General features: G+C 46.1%; 1 protein-coding gene across 1 annotated transcript in view; it reads left to right on the top strand.

Annotated features, from left to right (window-relative positions):
* The first annotated feature begins 225 nt into the window (after positions 1-225).
* Positions 226-23,516, top strand: part of AP3B1 (adaptor related protein complex 3 subunit beta 1) — a 316,263-nt gene continuing 292,972 nt past the window's right edge. The window contains exon 1 of the mRNA XM_044276105.1: positions 226-509. Coding sequence (XP_044132040.1) covers positions 358-509 — 152 coding nt within the window. The 5' untranslated portion in view covers positions 226-357. The remainder of the gene's footprint in view (positions 510-23,516) is intronic.

Here is a 23,516-nt window from a genome sequence, read left to right as displayed (position 1 = left end):
CTTCCCAGTTCTCATCGCTGTGGGTCCCATGACTGCCTTCAGGCCCCCTGACCAGCCACAGGTCCCTGCACCACTACTACCCCACGGGACTAGACAACTACAACTTTCCCGGTACCACGTGATATAAACTAACCTTTCAGACACGCCCATTCTAGAGTGCGTGTTTCTGATTGGCGGTGTCGCCGTTAGCACAGTACACCCGGAACTCCTAGTAAGTGGCGGTGCCTCCTCTGCCTTCAGCGCCGTGTCACCCTCCTGTCACGTGACTGCTGGCCGTCTTCCCCGGCTTCCGTAGCGCTTGCAGACGTTCCCGTTTTCCGCTGCTCTGGGACTTCTTCCATTTATACAAACTACAGGATGAGCGGACACGCGTCCAACTCCAGCACCAGCCTGACCTACAATGACTACAGCAGCGGAGGGGGCGGCGAGGGCGCAGAGCTGGCACAGGACGCCACCCCGGGCGGCAGCTCCACACCGGCTGCCTTCAGGCTGTTCAGTAGCGACAAGAAGTAAGTGTGGGGGGGTCAGCCTGGGGGGAGGGGGGCATACTGGCCAGCTGTCAGACGTCAGCTGGGTGTACTGGGGTGCCTGCTCTGCTAAAACCTGTGTGGGGCTTGCTGGGACTTGTAGTTCTGCAGCTATAGTTTTCCTTGCGTCCTGGCTTCAGAGTTGAATATTGGCTAAGTGGCCCAATCCGCCTGTAGCAAACGTTACAATAGAAGGGCTAGAACATAATTCAGTAGTCGCAGAGTTGTGGTGAGCCCAGGTGGTCAGATCCAGTGAGACGCACAGTTGCTCATTCCTATGGATGTGACTTTTGCCCGTTTGAGTTGCGCCCCCTAAAGTTGTCTCCTAGGGCAGGATCACAGGTTGTCGTCACATGATTGGGTTATGTCACAAAAGGAGCAGAAAACCGAATAAAGCCGGAGGGAGCAGTCATCCCCCCCGCCGCTTTCGCTCTCTATCCGTGCGTCTAAGGCTTCCTTCATGCAGTTTTTTTTCTCTGTTAAATGCGTATCTGTGCTTGACAGAAGGAAGCCATTGATTCAAGGGTTTTCATAACTTTTGGTGACTTCATTTAAACATTTTTATTACATTGTCAAGTGCTTTTTCTGGTATTTTTCAATTGCCGTACCCACAGCATGCTGTGTTTAAATAAAAGAAAAAAAAATAATGGCATCTGACTCAAAAAAACACAAAAAATTAAACTCTGTGTACTTGTCATATTTAAAGGGGTTTTTCCAATGATTTATTCAATTGGTGTTTAATAAAACTTTTGAGCCCCTTTCTCTGTACAGCCTTGAGATTCTCTGATGGCAGGCTCTGTGTTTTTTACTGTGTTCCGTCAGGCAGCTCACCTGATGGACTCCTGATCTCTGACCTCCTAAACGCTGAGTATGTCTCAATTCTTATCTTACGGATAACAATGTGTTCTAAAGGCAACCTGTCGTCAATTTTGTGCTGAACTCACGAGGACAGCATGAAGTAGTGACAGACGCGCTGATTTTAGAGGTGTTACTTATGGGCTAAAAAGTAAGTGAGTCTTCTAATTACTTTTCTCCCTAGAAGAGAACTGCCAATCATCAGCAGGTGGGCGGGGAGAGCAGGAGATTATGAATAACTCAGTACTCTTCTTGGGTGTGTATATATATATATATATATATATATATATATATATATATATATATATATATATATATGAGAAAAATGGACTAATACAAGTCTCAAGACCAGAGTTGATGGAATCGGTAATACATAAACAACATTAGTACTTGTCATGAAGGTACATTTTTCTTATATTATTATTCAGTAGAAAAAATCTATGAGAAAATCCAGCTCTTTCAAACAACAGGAAACACTTGATTGATGCGGTAAAAACTTTCCAATCCTCATACGCAGGAGACAATCTACGCGTTTTGGTCCTTAAAGGGATTCTGTCACCAAGTTTTAGGCTATAGAGATACGGACATGCACGGCTAGATCGCGGCTAGCATGTCCGCAATATACCGGTCCTGTAGGGCTGTGTGCTTTTATTTTCTTTAAAGAAGTATTTTAGAGAGATGTAAATTTGTCTTGTAAGGTGCCCAAGGGGCTGTACGAACCTTCCTGGAGCCCAGCACCGCCTATGTCCTCCGAATCTCCTCCTTTTGTCACCGATAGATTGCCGTAATCTCGCGATGCGCAGAGATTACGGCAATCCCTGTGCTGGCATCAGCCTCAGGGAAGGAACTGCGCATGCGCAAGCTCGCGGCAATCTATTGGTGACGAAAGGAGAAGATTCGGAGGACATAGGCGGTGCTGGGCATCTTCACAGGCGGGCGTGGCTGGGCTCCAGGAAGGTTCGTACAGACCCTTGGGCACCTTACAAGACAAATTTACATATCTCTAAAATCCTTCTTTAAAGAAAATAAAAGCACACAGCCCTATAGGAACAGTATATTGCGGACATGCTAGCGGCGATCTAGCCGTGCATGTCCGTATCTCTATAGCCTAAAACTTGGTGACAGAATCACTTTAATCATTACATCATGTCATGATTAAGGACCGAAACATGAGGGTCCGAAACGCGTAGATTGTCTCCTGCGTATGAGGACTGGAACGTTTTTACCGCATCAACAAAGTGTTTCCTGTTGTTTAAAATAGCTGGATTTTCTCTTTTTTTTTCCTCCAAAAGTCAAAAGCAACAGCCGTGTCCATGTTGGCTGGCGTCCGTGCTCACAACAGGTGAGAGCTGCAATTTTCAGGAGAGTCTGTACATATTGACTTGTACACTGCCATCCAGCTCCACTGGCTCAAGAGATAGAACTACCATGCACTCTCACATGCACACCCACCACAGCGCTGCAGCTACCCTTTTCAACACCAAGCAATTCGTTTCTACGGTAGTTCTGCCAGTAGTTCCCAGTTTCGGTCATGTTTAAAACTCATTCACTTCCACACCTATACCCTTCTCAACATCTCATGTTCTTTCCCCTTTTTTTAAATGACAATTGACCTAGCCATCAGCCAGGGCCCCCAAATGTTCTCAAATCTCTCTGGGTTACTCCTCACTATGAAGGTCATATTGTAAATTGGCAAAGCTGCATCTATAATCTGAGCCCAGTTTTGGACTGTTGGAACCGCCGGAGGTTTCCAGCCTAAATGGTTTCTACTAGGGGTGGGCGATATAGACAATATAGGCGATATGCAATATAGATTTTGAGCATATCGCCTATATCGCCATAATCGCGCTCTCTGCGCGCACCATCTTCTTCTGAGCTGGCACAGTGGAGAACGAGAGAGTCCCTCCCCACTGTGCGCGGCTGCCGCTGACCACCAATGACAAAAGAGGAGGGGAGGGACTGACAGTAAATCATTGAGTTTTCACGATCTCAGTGAGCGCGTGAAAACTCAAATCCAATGGGGGTTAGAATATACAGGGCCACGCCGCTGACAGTAGAACATTTAAAAACTAATAAGTAACTTTATTCATTGGTGATCTCTTTATACCTTACTAGGTCTTAGCGCCAGTATCAGCAGGCAGTGCGGGGGGCGGCGCTCACTCACTGACGTCACGCGGCTGCTTCTCCCACTAGGCGGCGTAGGCGCGTGACGTCAGTGAGTGAGCGCCGCCCCCCGCACTGCCTGCTGTTACCGGAGCTAAGACCTAGTAAGGTATACAGTAAAGACATCACCAATTAATAAAGTTACTGATTAGTTTTTAAATGTATTCCTGTGAGCGTCGGGGGGGATCTGTGGATGGCACTGTTCAGGGAAGGGGGGGGATCTGTGGATGGCACTGTTCAGGGAAGGGGGGGGATCTGTGGATGGCACTGTTCAGGGAAGGGGGGGGATCTGTGGATGGCACTGTTCAGGGAAGGGGGGGGATCTGTGGATGGCACTGTTCAGGGAAGGGGGGGGATCTGTGGATGGCACTGTTCAGGGAAGGGGGGGGATCTGTGGATGGCACTGTTCAGGGAAGGGGGGGGATCTGTGGATGGCACTGTTCAGGGAAGGGGGGGGATCTGTGGATGGCACTGTTCAGGGAAGGGGGGGGATCTGTGGATGGCACTGTTCAGGGAAGGGGGGGGATCTGTGGATGGCACTGTTCAGGGAAGGGGGGGGATCTGTGGATGGCACTGTTCAGGGAAGGGGGGGGATCTGTGGATGGCACTGTTCAGGGAAGGGGGGGGATCTGTGGATGGCACTGTTCAGGGAAGGGGGGGGATCTGTGGATGGCACTGTTCAGGGAAGGGGGGGGATCTGTGGATGGCACTGTTCAGGGAAGGGGGGGGATCTGTGGATGGCACTGTTCAGGGAAGGGGGGGGATCTGTGGATGGCACTGTTCAGGGAAGGGGGGGGATCTGTGGATGGCACTGTTCAGGGAAGGGGGGGGATCTGTGGATGGCACTGTTCAGGGAAGGGGGGGGATCTGTGGATGGCACTGTTCAGGGAAGGGGGGGGATCTGTGGATGGCACTGTTCAGGGAAGGGGGGGGATCTGTGGATGGCACTGTTCAGGGAAGGGGGGGGATCTGTGGATGGCACTGTTCAGGGAAGGGGGGGGATCTGTGGATGGCACTGTTCAGGGAAGGGGGGGATCTGTGGATGGCACTGTTCAGGGAAGGGGGGGGATCTGTGGATGGCACTGTTCAGGGAGGGGGGGATCTGTGGATGGCACTGTTCAGGGAGGGGGGGATCTGTGGATGGCACTGTTCAGGGGAGGGGGGATCTGTGGATGGCACTGTTCAGGGGAGGGGGGATCTGTGGATGGCACTGTTCAGGGGAGGGGGGATCTGTGGATGGCACTGTTCAGGGAGGGGGGGATCTGTGGATGGCACTGTTCAGGGGAAGGGGGGGATCTGTGGATGGCACTGTTCAGGGAGGGGGGGATCTGTGGATGGCACTGTTCAGGGGAGGGGGGATCTGTGGATGGCACTGTTCAGGGGAGGGGGGATCTGTGGATGGCACTGTTCAGGGGAGGGGGGATCTGTGGATGGCACTGTTCAGGGGAGGGGGGATCTGTGGATGGCACTGTTCAGGGGAGGGGGGATCTGTGGATGGCACTGTTCAGGGGAGGGGACTCAGCTCCCTGCTGCTGTGTGTACTATGCACAGGGCAGCAGGGAGAGTGTAAAGTCCTATTCACCCTAATAGAGCTCTATTAGGGTGAATATGACAAGGGTTCTACGTTCTAGCCCTTAAGGAGGCTAATAGTTATTAAATAAAAAGTTAAAAAAAAAAAAAAGGTTTAAACACGCCCCCCCAAATATAGAAAACAATATATCGCGATATATATCGCATATCGCACATGCTTAAAATTATATCGCAGCATCGTTGACGAAATCCCACGCCTGCGCCGTTCACTTCTGTCTTCGGCGCAGTGAGTGAATGATGCACTCCTGGTGCCGGATTCCTCACTGCACCTGCGCCGACTACGTCACAGTGAGGAAGCTGGCATCAGGAGAGCGGCCTTCACTCACTGCGCCTGCGCTGAATACAGAAGTGAACGGCGCGGATTTCGTCAACGCTGCTGCGAACCGTCATATCAATCAAGAGGAGCGGGGTGGGCAGAACAGGGGACCTGGGCGGGATAAAGGGTGAGTAGACGGAGCCTCTAGGTGCTGATTTTACATAGCACCGAGAGGCTCATTAACATATTATAAAAGTCCTTATTTTACCAAAACGGCTGCAGGGAGAAATGTAACAAACTCTTTTATGTAGTGCTGACAATGGCGCATCGCTAATGTATTTCTGGTGGTAGAAGCCCTTTAATAGAATAGATTTCCTTGCATAAAACATTAGGCGTCGATGAAGTATCCTAGTGTATTTAGTTTGGATTAAATCAATTATCAACCCTAACAAACTATTTGCTGAGGAGCAAACTGCCGGTAATCCCATTCTCCTTGAGAAAACCATGTATCTTTGACCAATATTCGGCTATAACTGGACTGCTCCCGATCATGTGAATCAGGGTTCCCCTATCTCCACCGCATCTAGTACACTGAGCGCTATCCAATCTAACAGGGGTTAGATAAGTGCGATGCGATGATCTCTGGCGCTGATGACCGTGTTTCTCCAATTGTATGTTATCTCTGATGCCTATCCTCCAGGTCTGCGATGTCTGCCTTCCATCTGAGGGGGCTTGCGATAAGAGCTCTATATAGAAGGAACATACCGGCCTACATATCTCTTTTAGTCTTGCAATCTTTTCAATAGCGCTGTATTCTAGTTTAATCGGATCTTTGCCAAATAGTTTTGTACATGTATGTCTAAGCTGGAAGTTTCTATAAACTAGATTGTGGCAGCTGGAATTCCTCTTTGAAATCCCTGAACGTTTTGAAATTGCCATTCGAGTACAACTGAACAATGTATTTAACGCCGCGTTGCAACCAGAATTTGAAATTCGTCAGGTTGTATAGCTCAGACAGTTTGGGGTTTCGCCAGAGGGGTATCACCGGGGACCACCCCTCAGTGGTCATGCTTTCTCCATACCCCCTTGTGTTCCTTTTCCATACGTCTAGTACTGCTATCATGTTTGAGGTAAGATATTTGACCGGGTACTTGCCCTCTCGGTACATGAAATTCTAAGGGCTGAATGTTCCCATCTCCAAATTTCCACCAATTAGCCAGGGTCGCGTCTCAGCGGAGGCCTCAACATATCCAATTGGTTGTCTAAAACTGCAATCAAATTTCCTAGGACTACTAATGGGCCTGGGGATTTTTTTCCAAGGCATCGGCTACAATGATTATGGTGCTGGTTGTCGGCAACCACTTATTTTTAGCCCTTAAGTGATACACCGCTGAAATCGGTGCATCTGTCACTACGTTGTGCTGCTCTGCGTGAGGGCAGCTTACAGTTGATGACAGGTTCACATCTGAGTTATGAACTCCGCCACTGATCCGGTAACTGTATTCAGCATATATGCCAGCTTCCTGCACAGCAAAAATGACTACACACAGTATTTTTATTGTCCGGCTGAAAGCCATCATATATGCTGGTAAGCAGCTGGTTCACATTACAGTGAATGGGCATCTGGCAGTGCACGGTGGTATCAGATACAGTGAGTGTGGCCTAAAGGCTGTATTAGACACCCCGATCAGGCAGACGATTGACGGGAGAAAAGCGTTCCTTTCCGGCAATCACCTACTCTCTAGCTGAGGAGACCGCTCCTATTACATGCAGTGATGTCCTCTACAGCATGGGCAGGAGCGATCACTATACCACCGCTTGTCCCCTTGCTTTACAGTGGTTTGCCAGTGGCAGATCATAATTATACAGCGCCATCTGCCGGATGGCGAATGCGGAAAGATGTGGATTGTCCAATGAACATTTGCTTGTTCATCGGCAGTTGGCAAAAAAATACAGAATGACATTCGAGTGCATTCCGTTTTTTGCGGAACGGAACAGCTGGCCTCTAATAGAACAGTCCATAATGGGGATAATAATAGGATATGTTTTTTTTGTGGAATGGACATACAGAAACGGAATGCACACAGAGTAACTTGCGTTTTTTTTTTGCGGACCTATTGAATTGAATGGTTCTGAATACGGTCTGCAAAAAAAAAAAAAATAGAACGGAAAGAAAATATGTTCTTGTGCATGTGCTATTAATCAAAATGCGGATCCCCGAAAAATATGGATGATGTCCATGTGACATCCGTGTTTCATACATGGTAGATAAGACAGCACTACTCTGTATTGTTCGGTGTTTCATCCGTGTTTTTTTTTTTTTTTTTTTTCTGTTTGCTTTTTTGTGTGGACCTGTTGAAATGAATGGTGCCAAATCCGGTCCGCCAAAAAATCGGAACGGACATGGAAAGAAAATAGGGTGTATGAGCCCTAGCAATGCCTATCCTTGTCTGCAAAATGGAGAAGAATAGGACATGCTCTGTATTTTTTTGCATGGCTACAGGTCGGACATACGGATGCTGACCTATTGAAATGAATGGTGCTGCATAAGGTCCACAAAAAAAAAACAACTAACTGACACTGAAACAAAATAAGTTTCAGTGATTTCCTTCGGTGTTTTTGAGCCAAAATCAGATGCGGCTCTAAACACAGAACAGGTGCAGATCTTTACCTTATACCTTATGTCTGTGAAGGCTCCAATCCTGGTTTTGGCTCAAAATCACTGATGGAAATCAGTGACGTGTGAATGAGGCTTTATACTGTGAGATGATTGCCAACGAGTGTTCATACGTTAGTGATCATCCGGCAGAAAATCTGCTTGTCTGATATACTGTACCTTTAAATGTTTGACCTCTTAGTAATGTATAGATAAGGGTTATTAGAGGACTGGTACAGAGTGAAAGTACAAGTCACACAGCTAGACAAACAGTTAACCCTTTGTGACAGGCTCAATATTTTTAATAAAGACCAATTGAAAAAAATATTTTTTGCCAAAAATAAGTTAAATGCAATCAAACGTGTACATAGCCCTTAAGTGGCACTTTTTTCCTTTTTTATGGACATAACGCTGAGACTACACAGCAGTCTGAACTGCATTATCCATCAAGCGACTGAAGATTACTGTATCGCAGTGCAAAGATCCAACACTGTTGGATATTATATACAGTACAGACCAAAAGTTTGGACACACCTTCTCATTCAAAGAGTTTTCTTTATTTTCATGACTATGAACATTGTAGATTCATACTGAAGGCATCAAAACTATGAATTAACACATGTGGAATTATATACATAACAAAAAAGTGTGAAACAACTGAAAATATGTCATATTCTAGGTTCTTCAAAGTAGCCTCCTTTTGCTTTGATTACTGCTTTGCAGACTCTTGGCATTCTCTTGATGAGCTTCAAGAGGTAGTCACCTGAAATGGTCTTCACTTCACAGGTGTGCCCTTGTCAGGTTTAATAAGTGGGATTTCTTGCCTTATAAATGGGGTTGGGACCATAAGTTGCGTTGTGGAGAAGTCAGGTGGATACACAGCTGATAGTCCTACTGAATAGACTGTTAGAATTTGTATTATGGCAAGAAAAAAGCAGCTAAGTAAAGAAAAACCAGTGGCCATCATTACTTTAAGAAATGAAGGTCAGTCAGTCCAAAAAATTGGGAAAACTTTGAAAGTGTCCCCAAGTGCAGTCACAAAAACCATCAAGCGCTACAAAGAAACTGGCTCACATGCGGACCGCCCCAGGAAAGGAAGACCAAGAGTCACCTCTGCTGCGGAGGATAAGTTCATCCGAGTCACCAGCCTCAGAAATCGCAGGTTAACAGCAGCTCAGATTAGAGACCAGGTCAATGCCACACAGAGTTCTAGCAGCAGACACATCTCTAGAACAACTGTTAAGAGGATACTGTGTAAATCAGGCCTTCATGGTAGAATATCTGCTAGGAAACCACTGCTAAGGACAGGCAACAAGCAGAAGAGACTTGTTTGGGCTAAAGAACACAAGGAATGGACATTAGACCAGTGGAAATCTGTGCTTTGGTCTGATGAGTCCAAATTTGAGATCTGGTACCAACCACCGTGTCTTTGTGCGACGCAGAAAAGGTGAACGGATGGACTCTACATGCCTGGTTCCCACCGTGAAGCATGGAGGAGGAGGTGTGATGGTGTGGGGGTGCTTTGCTGGTGACACTGTTGGGGATTTATTCAAAATTGAAGGCATACTGAACCAGCATGGCTACCACAGCATCTTGCAGCAGCATGCTATTCCATCCGGTTTGCGTTTAGTTAGACCATTATTTATTTTTTACCAGGACAATGACCCCAAACACACCTCCAGGCTGTGTAAGGGTTATTTGACCATGAAGGAGAGTGATGGGGTGCTGCGCCAGATGACCTGGCCTCCACAGTCACCGGACCTGAACCCAATCGAGATGGTTTGGGGTGAGCTGGACCGCAGAGTGAAGGCAAAAGGGCCAACAAGTGCTAAGCATCTCTGGGAACTCCTTCAAGACTGTTGGAAGACCATTTCAGGTGACTACCTCTTGAAGCTCATCAAGAGAATGCCAAGAGTGTGCAAAGCAGTAATCAAAGCAAAAGGTGGCTACTTTGAAGAACCTAGAATATGACATATTTTCAGTTGTTTCACACTTTTTGTTATGTATATAATTCCACATGTGTTAATTCATAGTTTTGATGCCTTCAGTGTGAATCTACAATTTTCCTAGTCATGAAAATAAAGAAAACTCTTTGAACGAGAAGGTGTGTATATATATAGATTGATATAAACGCAACACTTTCAGTTTTGCTCCCATTTTGCATGAGCTGAACTCAAAGAAATGAAACATTTTCTACATACACAAAAGACCCATTGCTCTCAAATATTGTTCACAAATATTCTAAATCTGTGTCAGTGAGCACTTCTCCTTTGCTGAGATAATCCATCCCACCTCAGGTGTGGCATATCAAGGTGCTGATTAGACAGCATGAATATTGCACAGGTCTACCTTAGACTGCCCACAATAAAATGCCGTTCTGAAATGTGCCGTTTGATCACACAGTACAATGCCACAGATGTCGTAACGTTTGAGGGAGCGTGCAATTGGCATGTTGACTGCAGGAATGTTCATTTCTCTACCATAAGCCGTCTCCAAAGGCGTTTTAGTGAATTTGTCAGTACATCCAACCGGCCTCACAACCGCAGACCACGTGTAACCACACCAGCCCAGGACCTCCACATCCATCATGTTCACCTCCATGATCGTCTGAGACCAGCCACCTGGACAGCTGCAGCAACAATCAGTTTGCATAACCAAAGATTTTCTGCACAAACTGTCAGAAACTGTCTCGGGGAAGCTCATCTGCATGCTCGTCATCCTCACCGGGGTCTGGACCTGACTGCAGTTCGTTGTCGTAACCGACTTGATGGCACGGAGATACCGTGACGAGATCCTGAGGTCTATTGTTGTGCCATTCATCCACGACCATCACCTCATGTTGCAGCTAGGGATCGACCGATTATCGGATTTACCGATATTATCGGCCGATATTTAGGATTTAGGATTTTGAACGTTATCGGTATCGGCATTTATTTTTGCCGATATTCCGATAACGTCCTGGGAACACAGATCGCGCTGCTGTCAGCGCTCTCCGTGCTCCCTCAGCAGCAGCACAGGGGAGAAGGAGCAGTGTCTCCTCCCCCTGTGCTGCTGCTGCCGCTCCAGCCAATGGGAGGACAGGGGACAAGAGGAGGAGCTATGGCCACTGCGCCACCAATGAAGCTTAATCTCACATTAATTCATATACAGGAGGCGGGAGCTGCAGGATCACATAGCCGGCTCCCGGCCTCTATGAGCTGTAGCTGCGATCTGCGGTAGTTAACTTCTCAGGTGCCGCGGATCGCAGCTACAGCTCATAGAGGTCGGGAGCCGGCTATGTGATCCTGCAGCCAGCTCCTGCCTCCTGTATATGAATAAATTAGAGATTAAGCTTCATTGGTGGCGCAGTGCGCCCCCCCAAGCTCCCCAGTATCAGACATTGGTGGCGCAGTGCGCCCCCCCTCCCCCCCCCCCAATATTAGGCATTGGTGGCGCAGTGCGCCCCCCCTCCCCCCCAGTATTAAGCAGTGGTGCGCTCCCCCCCCCCCACCCCAGTCGCAGTGCGCCCCCCCACAGGATCCCCTCTCCCCTGCTCCTCCGATCGGAGCCCCAGCAGTGTAATGCTGGGGCTCCGATCGGTTACCATGGCAGCCAGGACGCTATTGAAGCCCTGGCTGTCATGGTAAGCTCCATGCTGCTGTGTGCACAAAGCACAGAGCAGCAGGGACAGTGTGAGCTCCTATTCACCCAGATAGAGCTCTATCAGGGTGAATAGGACAAGGGTTCTAGTCCCTAAGGGGGCTAAAAGTTAGTTAAAAAAAAAACAAAACACCAAAATATTAAATATAAATGAAAAAGAAAGATTTACAAAAAAAATAAAAATACACATTAACAATAAACATAAATTTTCAGCAGATTTGTGGGAATTTTAATTTTTTTTTAAAAATGAAAATTCCCAGAATATCGGTATAAATTATCGGCTATCGGCCTGAAAGTTCACAAATTATCGGTATCGGCCCTAAAAAATCAATATCGGTCGATCCCTAGTTGCAGCATGATAATGCATGGCCCCATATTGCAAGGATCTGTACACAATTCCTGGAAGCTGAAAACATCCCAGTTCTTGCATGGTCAGCATACTCGCCGGACATGTCGCCCATTGAACATGTTTGGGATGCTCTGGATCGGCGTATACGACAGCTTGTTCCAGTTCCTGCCAATATTCTGCAACTTCGCACAGCTATTGAAGAGGAGTGGACCAACATTCCACCGGCCACAATCAACAACCTGATCAACTCTATGCGACGGAAAAGTGTTGCACTGCGTGAGGCAAATGGTGGCCATCACCCTATTCAGCTGTCTGAAGAGGTTTCTGTGCACCACAAGTGCTTAGGCCCCTTCCTAGGTCACTGATGTCATGTTCATCGGTTACATAGCCTGGTGCAGTGTTTTGCGTTGCACTACAGTATTGCCGGCCCTGCCTATTTTTATTGACCCTGCCTACTTATGTTGCCCCGCCTTCTTTCAGTTTTGACCAACTGAAAGAAGGTGTGGCAACATAAGTAGGCAGGGTCAGCAATATTGTAGTGTAACGCAAAATACAGCACCAGCATAATGCTTCATTTGTGGCCCACTGAAGTGTGAATGAACTTATAAACTGAGCATGCCAGTGTAAGGAGAAGTCAGTAGAAATACGTATGGCCGGCACGATTTTCATTGAACAGATAGCGTGTCACCATTGAGCGCTGTATGATGCTTGTATTCGGGATCTGTATCTCAGTGTACGGCAGGTCCCCAGAATGGCTTGGGTACTATTGGATACTAAACTGGAAAATCAAGGACACAAAATAATTACTTTGCAAAAACAGCGGCTCCAAATGTTAGCAAAAAGTCTATGGGAAATATGAAATGTTAGGTTTTTTTTGCCTGGTGGCGTTCTTTGTGTCGCCGTCTTCCTTTTTTTTTTTTTTGGGTGTCTCGTGTCGAACCAATGACAGGTTTTTCCGGTGTTTTTCGATCTCCCTTTTCTTTTGGGGGGGAAAAAAAAGACTGAAAAAAGGCACTTAAAAAATTCCAAAAAAATGTGTGGCATGCAAGGAAGACACCAGAGAAAATGAATTTGTGTAGGGGCCCTAAGCATGCTAAAGCAGAACAGCTCGGTCACATGGCTGACATTCACATGCTTGCACGGAAATTTGCAGAAAACGGCCTTATACAAAATCTTCAGTGATCCCTGTGGAGAAACAGCATTTCTGCCTTCTCCGACAACCTCTAATCCTTTATGTGATCCCTGACTACCAGACACCAGACCTGCTGCAGCACAATGCCATGAAAGCTGCCTAGGGTTCACCCCACATCCGTTAGAGGAGCGAATAATGGCTGGACAGACTGCATTGACTGTGGTGGAATCCGTTCTGTTTCTGTTCAGGATGCAGAACTTTTTTGTTCGGCCTTAAAGGGATATACCCATCCCAAAGGATATTCTTAAATGTCCGAAATTGCTTGTCCCACCTCTGGGGGCTCCTTCTATCTTGAGAACCGGTCCCCATCTGGAATTGAGAGGACGTTGGGCATGCATGGCTTTCTCCATTCATTGCTATGGGACTTCTGAAAAAATTCAGGCGGTCAGTGAATGGAGAAGGCCACACATGCGCGGAGTAATCTCCATTCCTGGAGGAGCCCCGTTCTCGAGATAGGAATGGTACCTGACTGACATTTGACCCGTGCTGTGGAAATGTCATAAATGTCCAGATGAAAATACCCATTTAAGTAGGACCTGTCCCCTCTCGTGACATGTAATAACAATTCTGGAGCATCTATTCTTATGACTCTATGATGTGCCATTCCTCTATTATTCCTCCTGTAGGTTTATAAAGAAATCGCAGTGTGCAGTAAAGGTACTTCTGGGTATTACCAGTAGTGAGTTTGTCTGACTCTGTCCAATCAATGCTGCTGGTGTCACTGTGCAGGGACACCCCCAACTGGTAACACCCATCTGTACCTTCACTGCAAGATGCTGACAATTCATTCATAAACTTCTAGTAGAAATAACGGGGGAATGACACAACATAGAGACATAAGAATAGACGCTCTAGAATTGTTACATGGGGAATGCAAGTAGTTACTACAAGAGACTTGTGAGGACAGGGGACGGGTCATCTTTAAGCCATCTTGGTCAGCTGCGCTCTCTAGTTCCCCGAGGAGCAGACACTCAGATCTCCAAGGACCCTCTCCTTTTGTAGATGCTAAAGAAAACAAAAGTAGTCACACATCGTGTAAAACAGACAGACGTTTATAGGGTTCCTTGCTTTTACTATACTTATGCCTCATGCACACGACCGTTGTTTTGGTCCGCATCTGAGACGCATTTTTTTTGCGGCTCTGATGGGGACAGATTCACTTTAATGGGGCCTCAAAAGATGCAGACAGCAGTGCACTCCGTGTGCTGTCAGCATCTGTTGCTCCGTTTCGTGGCCCTGCAAAAAAAAATAGAACATTTCCTATTCTTGTCCATTTCGCGGACAAGAATAGGCCTTTCTAACATGGGCGACCCGTTCCGCAAATTGCAGAACGCACACGGGTAGCATCTGTCTTTTGCAGATCCGCAATTTGCGGACCGCAAAACACAGCATGGTCGTGTGCATGAGGCCTTACAAGCAGCTTCAGTGATCATTAAACATTAAAAGGCTTCTTAGGGGGAGACCCTCTACTCTGCGCACAACCCATATAAAACTGCAACCCATAAAAACCGCATTGTTAAATAATTCCCACTTATTCTTTATCCAAACCTTCTCACAGTATCAGGATGTTCCAAAATATCTATTAACCAGTATTTGCAACTTTTAATATATATCTTCTTGACCCACCACTACTTTATAAACGACCTGGGTTTCATTCTTTTAAATTAATTTTACGCACTTCTATACCGCTACTATATTCCGCAGCGTCCGACATTAACTTCAAGCTGTCCCCAATGGAGCTCACAATCTGTTCCCTATCAGTATTTAAAGGGGTTGTCCTCACCATAGGTCATCAATATCAGATCGACGGGGGTCCGGCACCGGACACCCGCCGATCAGCTGTATGAGGAGACGGCGCGCACAGTGGACACATGCTTCCAGTCTCTCTTCCAGTTCACCGCTGCTGTCTATGGCAAAGACCATCGACCGGTCGGGAAGACAGAAGGGAGACTGCATGTGTGCACAGTGTGCACAGTGTGCGCCGTCTCCTCATACATCTGATAGGTGGGTGTCGGACCCCCGCCAATCTGATATTGATGACCTATGCTGAAGATAGGTTATCAGTATTTGAATCCTGGAAAATCCCATTAATTGTGTCCCTATTTAGCTCCATATTGCTTTCAAGCTCTAATTACATGCTGATCTAGCTGAGTGCAAGCCTTTGTGACATCTACCTGCTAAATGACAGGGTTCAGCACCAGCTATCCCATGAATCTGTACAGTCTTCTCCAACCTATTACTTATCTTCTGTTGTAAAACTACAACCCCCAGCATGGGCTTACAAGCACAGTTTTGCAACAGTTGGAGAACCACAGGTTGGGAATTTCTGGTGTAGAAAATACACTGCAGTGGTTGAGGCTTTGTTCACACTTCTGCTGACGACTTCAGTTTTGTCACGTTTAGTGTATGTTCACACAGAGGTTTTTTTTTTAACATGGATTTTGGTGCAAATTCCACACCCAATAACCACGTAAAAAAATTTGCAAATCATCTCCAGTGATTTCAATTCGGAAAACTCCTTGTTAGTTTACACAGTGCATTCTTATTTTTTCCCTGCACTCCGTTTTTAAAAACCGCAGTGTAGAAAAGAGGCGTGATATGTTCATTCTTGGTGCAGATTCAGTATTGGATCCACGTCCAAACTTCCCAATGAAATGGTCACATAAAACCACATAAAAAATGGGTCAAAAACCACATTGGAATAGAAATCGCATCCAGAAAATCGCAAGGAATCCTGAAGCAGGGTCAGAATAAAAAAAAAAAAAAAAAAAAAATATTATATATATATATATACTCAGTGTGAACATTCCCTTAGCACCCATTCATTTAACTGTATATTTCTGTCCGCATCCGTATGCCGTTCCTTGGCCCTGCGGACAAGAATAGGCATTTCATGGAGGAGGATGTTTAGTTCTGCAAAATCCGGAATGCACACCGCCGGTATCCGTGTTTTGCGGATCCACAAAAATGGTCATATGAATGAGCCCTTAAAGGGGTTGTCTGGGTTTAAAGCTGAACCCAGACATAACCACATTTAAACCCAGGCAGCCCCCTAATGTGAGCATTTCATGCTCCGATGCTCTCCCTTGCGCTGGATCGCAATTTATTTATTTGGTGATGGGCGGGCTTTAGCACTGCCCTAGCCGTTTTACAGCCTAGGACAGCACTGAAGCCCGCCCATTAGTGTCGATGACCTCACCTGGGCTCACTGCTGGGCGGAAGCCTCTGCCCAGCAGTCCTTTATAGAGAGCCCTGTACGTCACCAGATCTCCATAAAATGCCTTTGCCCTGCACGATTCAGTGCAGGGCAAAGGAGGGCATCAGAGCATGAAATGCTCCGATGCTAATATTAGGGGGCCTGCCTGGGGGAAAATGTAGGTATGTCCGGGTTCAGCTCTAAACCCGGACAACCCCTTTAAAGTGGCTATCTGGTTCAAGTAAAAAAATCTCACATTCACTTGGGAACAAATAGAAGAATTAGCGTACATCCACGTGACAGTGGAAAGCGGCCCGGTACACAGCCGTTTACAGAACCATTGCTCTCTATGTGGCTATTCACATGGATGTTTTTTTAACTGTCAGTGAATAGCGGCCATCAAAAATTGGACATATCCTATTTTTGTCCATTTTGATGACCAAATGGACTCCATTGAAATCAATGGGTCAGTATTTAACAGGCGTTTAGACAGAAGTGCACCCATCTAATAATAAAAAAATAAAAATACTCACATCTCCACAGGCATGCATTCTATTGCTCAGCACTGGAGGCAGCAGGACCTGACGCTCCCAACCTCATGACGTCACTTGATTACTCTGGGAGCATCAGGTCTTACTGCCTTCAGTGCACGCGTGCCCATGGAGAGGTGTTTTTTTTTTGGGCATTATCGTGGGTGGGGGAACCTGATGTATGTAAGGGGTCATTTTAAATGCTGGGGCGCTATGGTAGTACTATGTGTGTGTGTGTGTGTGTGTGTGTGTGTGTGACCATTTATAAACTGGGACACTATGGGGGCTATTATACATTCCTCAACATTTAAAGGGGTTGTCTAGGATCAGAAAAACATGGCTGCTTTCTAACTAATAGAGAACCACACCTGTTCATGGGTTGTGTGTGGTATTGCATCTGAGCTCCAATACCACGTACAGCCTGTGGACAGAAGTGGTGCTGTTTTTGTAGGGAAGCAGCCACACTTTGCTGATCCTGGACAACCTCTATAAAATTGTAATGCCAAGAAGGACAAGCTGTAAGGTTACGTAAATCTAGGAAGTAGCAGGTGTCGCTAAGATCTGTAGACAATAAAATTTTCAAGCACCTAGCTCCAATCTGTGGCAAGTGGGAGGGGCCAAAAGCAAGGTTTAAAGCAAAGTTTTTTTTTGTTGTTTTTTTTTAGCCATGTGAAATCTCAAAAATTGGATCAAGTCATCTAGGATTGATGTGCCAGTTATTGGCACTCGGCAAAAAACTGAGAGGGGCAGAATCCTTTAACTGACAGACCCTGGTTTATCACTTTGGTAGATTGCTACATTTCTAGGTTGCGATGTCAGAACTGTTCAACGTTGCGTGTCCCAGTGGTTGGGAGAACAACGACTAACTGGAATAGCAGCAAGAGGTGCACAGAGGCGACCTCTGCACGGACAGATTATCTCATTAGTAGAATGGCGCATAGTGATCCATTCTGTGCTACAAGTGAAATTGGAGGTGACATCCCAAGCCTAGGGAGGCAAACAGTGTCTACACACATTGTCAACTCCATGTAATGCACCAGTAACTGAGACCCGATCCTGGATGGTCACTAAATTGTAAGGAGGATATCTCTCTGTGTAAAAATGGATTTACGCTACCTGACTGAGCAGGCAATTATTAGGAATGGACAGTTCCCGATAATCACCCGCTCGTCAGTGGAGCTGCATTTACATGTTACACGTTTTGCTTGGTGGTGCATTTCCGCAGGCTGATTTTTGGGAATTGCCGTCTGTAGTATGTCCCTAATAATCAGCCTTACTGTTTAGTGATGGTTCTGGAAAACGTATGGGACAGTATATGTCGTGTAGATGTAAGTGACTGCACAGGACACTACAGCTAGAACAAGACTACATTGTGGACTCAGAATCTGCATGGCTCCTTCTACCATACCCATGTGATTTTTATATTTTATTTTTTTGGAGCACAACTCTTCCACTACGTTTTGAGTGCATGGACCCGGCTGCCGCAGATGCACTTCTCTGAGCTAGTATGAGGGCAAAATAACTGGTGGATCCCTATGAGGACATCTTATATGGTGGTGTGAGGACTAGTGGGCAAAGTAAATAGTGGTGTGTGCCCATTAAACTGGTAGTTAGGGCATTATTATGGGAGGGGCTCAGTGCTGGACACCAATTGTGTGGGCACTCTAGTGCAGGATAGTTACTGGTGGTAGGACACAATGGTGTTATAAATTGGCGGTGACAGCAGAGTAATTAGAAAGGGCACCGTGATGGACCCCAGTTGCAGGTTTAGGCTAGGTCTACACGACGACATTTGTCGCGCGACAATTTTTATAATGGCAGTCTATAGTGTCGCACTGCAACATGCGACATGCTGCGACTGCGACGCGACAGTCGCAGAAAATCCATTCGAGATGGATGTTGCAGTGCGACACCATAGACAGCCATTATAAAAATTGTCGCGCGACATTAGTGCAACAAAATGTCGCGCGACAAATGTCGTCGTGTAGACCTAGCCTTAGTCAGAGGTTTGAGGGTTTAGTCAGACTTGTTTGTTTGCATCCACAGTAGTGCACCTTCCTTATTAATGTTTTTCATATAGCTATTTACATCCACACATTTTTCTATCTTGTGTAGGGTGTCTATTGTGGTACTGGTGGTCCGCTGCAGGCATCCTTCACTGTATGCATTTTTGCTGGGGATCGCAATGGGCCACAAGTGCAGGATCTGCTCCCCTGGGTATAGATGCACAACTGCACATGGGGTTGAGCACTTACTGCCTTTTGACACCACACCATTTTTGAACTTTTATTATCCAGATACTCTGTTACAGTAATTTTTGTTCAAATGCCTATAAGCAAATTAGTGTCTAAGGACTGGTGGATGAAACAAATGCAATAATAACTTGTGTCCACTAGATGGCACTAGAGCAGTTACAATGATGTGTCATCTGGTTGAATTGCTGCTTGGTAATATTTGGTCAATAAACTTGATACAGTAACGCTGGCCATAGACATTATTTAGGTTGTGGATCCTACAGATTTCCACAGGATTTACAGTTTGTTTTATGTTTTTTTTTTTTTGTTTTTTTTCCCCTCCTCCTCCTATGGGTGATTCTCACTGAAGTCTAGCAGGGAATCTGCCTGCTAGACTCTTATGGTCCTTTCTATATTGATTGTAAATGCATGATAATTGGGGAGTCTGGTGGGCACTTATTCTGTGTATATGGCTACTTTAGCCATTCATAGTCGATATAACCTCAGCGACCTTTACCTACCAGATCAGAGGTCTTGCGGCCCCTGCTCACGGATTCACAGCCGTTGCATCCTCGGTAGAGCTCAGTGGATAGCTAATCATCTCTTTCCGTAATTCTGTGGGAGTTATGGGATGGGGTAAGTGGTGGTTGACCTAAAAAAAAAAGTTGTTTTCAGTCTTCTTTTTTTTTTTTTTTCCTGATTCAGAAAGTTTTCAAGATCTCTGCTTGTTGTGACTTGATCAGAGGCTTCTTGTCATGTAATGGACACACAGTCTTTATAAGGCACAGCCCTGATACGCTGTACTGTAACAAGCCGTCACCTGTCGGTCCTTCGTGGGACCAGGACACATCCCCTGGAAGTAAAAAAAGAGAGTTTATATTGAGTGACAGCAAGCAGAGAACTTGAAAGCTAGAAAATGATATAGCTTTCTTCTATACAAAGAGTAAAGTGATGTTCATGTTGCATTTCTGGATTATGTTTGGCTCGTATGCCAGAAAAATATCCTTATGTATGCACCAAATATAAACCCCCTTTGCCAAAAGGATGCTAGAAGGGAATATAGGGGGGGGGGGGAGGGGGGAGGGGAGGGGGTTTGAAGACGTCCAGATTATTTGCTGGAAGAGTTTTTAGGACATTTTCTAAATGGGCTAAACGGATACTGTAGTCAAAATCTACAGCTATGTCCATGTTTTTTAGCCTTTTTTTTTTAAAATTGCTCTAAGGGCTATTGCACACAAACGCTGCACAGCGTCCGATCCACATTTTTTGCATGTGGATCCATTCCCTTCAATTGGGCCACAGAAAATGCGGACAGCACACCTACTGTCTGTATCCGTATGTTTGTTCCGTGCCGTCTGCAAAAATATAGAACATGTCCTATTCTTGTCTGCATTACGGACAAGGATAGAACTTTTTTTTTTATGGACCGGGTGTTCCGTTCCGCAAAATGTGGAACGCAACATGGCCGCTGTCTGTGTTTTGTGGACCGTAAATTGGCTATGGTCATGTGCATGAGCCCTAACAGATGTAAAATAAAAAAAGTATAATCCATTGTCTACAGCTACTACATAGATCTGTCTCAGGTTACAGACTTCACACTGCATGCCCTGTAGGCATGTTATGCACACGACCGTGTTTTGTGGTCTGCAAATTGCGGATCCGCAACAAATATAACGGTTGACATCCGTATGCCATCGTTTTATTTTTATTTTTTTGCAGATCCATTGTAACAATGCCTAAAACGGACAAGAATAGGAATTTTTTATTTTTTTTGCGGGGCTATGGAACGGACATACTGATGCATTTTTTGCAGACCCATTAAAATGAATGGGTCAGCATCCTATCCGCAAAAACACGGAAACAAAATACGGAAACAAAATACGTTCGTGTGCATGAGGCCTTAGGCTACTTTCACACTTGAGTTCAGAACGGATCCGTCTGCATTATATTGTTATAAATATTTCTAAGTGTGAAAATAGCCTCAGACGGATCCGTCCAGACTTTCAATGTAAAGTCAATGGGGGACGGATCCGTTTGAAGATTGAGTCATAGTGTGTCATCTTCAAACGGATCCGTCCCCATTGACTTACATTGTAAGTCTGTACGGATCCGCACGGCCAGGCGGACACCCGAACGCTGCAAGTAGCGTTCAGGTGTCCGCCTGCTGAGCGGAGGCTGAACGCTGCCAGACTGATGCATTCTGAGCGGATCCGCGTCCACTCAGAATGCATTAGGGCTGGACGGAAGCGTTCGGGTCCGCTTGTGAGCCCCTTCAAACGGAGCTCACAAGCGGACACCCGAACGCTAGTGTGAAAGTAGCCTTACTCTGTTATCAGGGAGTAGAAAGAGGAGCAGAGCGAAAGTCTTAGGCCTCTATCACACGGGCGTCGCGTGTGAGGGCCGGACAAGATGTGGGTGCGTTGCTGGAAAATGCACAATTTTTGTGCTTGAATGCAAAGCGTTTTAATGCGTTTTGCGCACGCGTGAGAAAAATCTGCATGTTTGGTACCGAGACCCGAGCCGAGGTTTGGGATCGGTGTTGTGTAGACTTTATTATGTTCCCTTATAACATGGTTATAAGGGGAAATAATAGCATTCTTAATACAGAATGCGAAGTAAAATGTCCATTGAGGGGTTAAAAATAATAAACAAATTTAACTCGCCCTATCCTCTTGATCGCATAGCAGATCTCCTGTTCTTTCTACTTTCTTCAGACCTGGCTAAAGGACCTTTTGATGGCGTCACTGCGCTCATCACATGGGCCATCACTATGGTGATGGCCCATGTGATAAGTGCAGTGACGTCACCACAGGTCCTTTTCATCAAAAAAGAAAGAAGACATGCCAGGCTGAGTGTCCAAGTGGATTAAGGCGAGTTTATTAATTGTTTTTTTATTTTTTACTAAGCATTCTGAATTAAGAATGCTATTATTTTTCCTTATATTAATAAAGATCGGGTCCCCATCCCGATTGTCTCCTAGCAACAATGCGTGAAAATGGCACCGCATCCGCACTTGCTTGCGATTTTTCACGCAGCCCAATTCACTTCTATGGGGTCTGCGTTGCGCGAAAAACGCACAATATAGAGCATGCTGCGATTTTCACACAACGCGCAAGTGATGCGTGAAAATCACTGCTCATGTGCACAGCCCCATAGAAGTGAATGGGTCCGGATTCAGTGCGGGTGCAATGTGTTCACTTCACGCATTGCATCCGCACGGAATTCTCGCCCGTGTGAAAGAGGCCTTAGTGATGCGTATGACATGACCAGGCCGCTCCATCCCTTGATCTTCTTCAGGTCTAGAGATATAATGGTGCTAGGTGCAGATTTAGTTTTTTGTACGGTAATAGGTTCCTTTATTTGTCCGGATGATGGATCTCCCTTTATTACTGCCTCTATGCACTCGCTCTCGCGTCTCCCTGTTTGTATGGCCTCGGTGCAGCCAGCTCCTGGTTATTTCCTAGATGCCCCGTCACTTGGCGGCACAGTCCCGGACCACATGTCACATTGGGATCATGTGCTTATTAGTCAGCACACTATATGCTACAGTTCTGTAAATCATCCTGAGGACGTCATTGTTGTAGTCTTGTCTTTTTCTTGTGTTTTGTGTATTCATTATGCAATGTAAAGATATCCGAACTAAAATTTATTAGAACATGTAGTGTTAGTGGAGCCCAGGCGGTCATTTTTGTGATTCCGGGGTTTTGGTAACTTGGGTTCAGCAGCTGCAGTACCGCACGGTGATCCTCGGGCACACAACAGGTGCTGCAGCAGATTGCCATGTAACCACGGCCTTAAAGAGGGCCTGTCATTACATAATGGTGTAACATACCAGTTGTGGAGCTGCTTTTCTCCGATCTCTGCCTTGTGCCGTTACTCTGCTATTCCTGGAAAGTTTGGCTTCATTTTCCAGATGGTTGGTACCATTCCCCTGTTCCAGGGCTGATGGTGGCAGACTGTGAAGAGACACATGTGGGGGCATTTACTAACTTTTTTTGCAAAAAAATTGTTGCCAGACCCCCTTTTTTTTTTTTTTTTTGCAACTTTTTAAATGCCCTTGTGACCGTATTTTATAGCAGCCGTTTTTGCGCTTCTCTCACAACTTGGGTCGGTGCCAGGACTTCAGCTCCGGCAAACAGGCGTAAAAGAGGAGTAAAAACTATTTTAAAAATGTGGTAGAATTATGAATTACGCCTCAGGCACATGGTTGTGGTCAGCCGGTGCCCATATTGTGGCCCGCAAACAGTGGGTCTGCAATATAAGGGCACCGGCTGTTTGTGCACCGCATCCCAGATGTGAACCCATTCAATTGACTGGGCCTGAAATACA

This window comes from Bufo gargarizans, chromosome 1 (assembly GCF_014858855.1).
Source record: "Bufo gargarizans isolate SCDJY-AF-19 chromosome 1, ASM1485885v1, whole genome shotgun sequence".
Taxonomy (NCBI): domain Eukaryota; kingdom Metazoa; phylum Chordata; class Amphibia; order Anura; family Bufonidae; genus Bufo; species Bufo gargarizans.
This window is presented reverse-complemented; position numbering and strand designations above follow the sequence as displayed.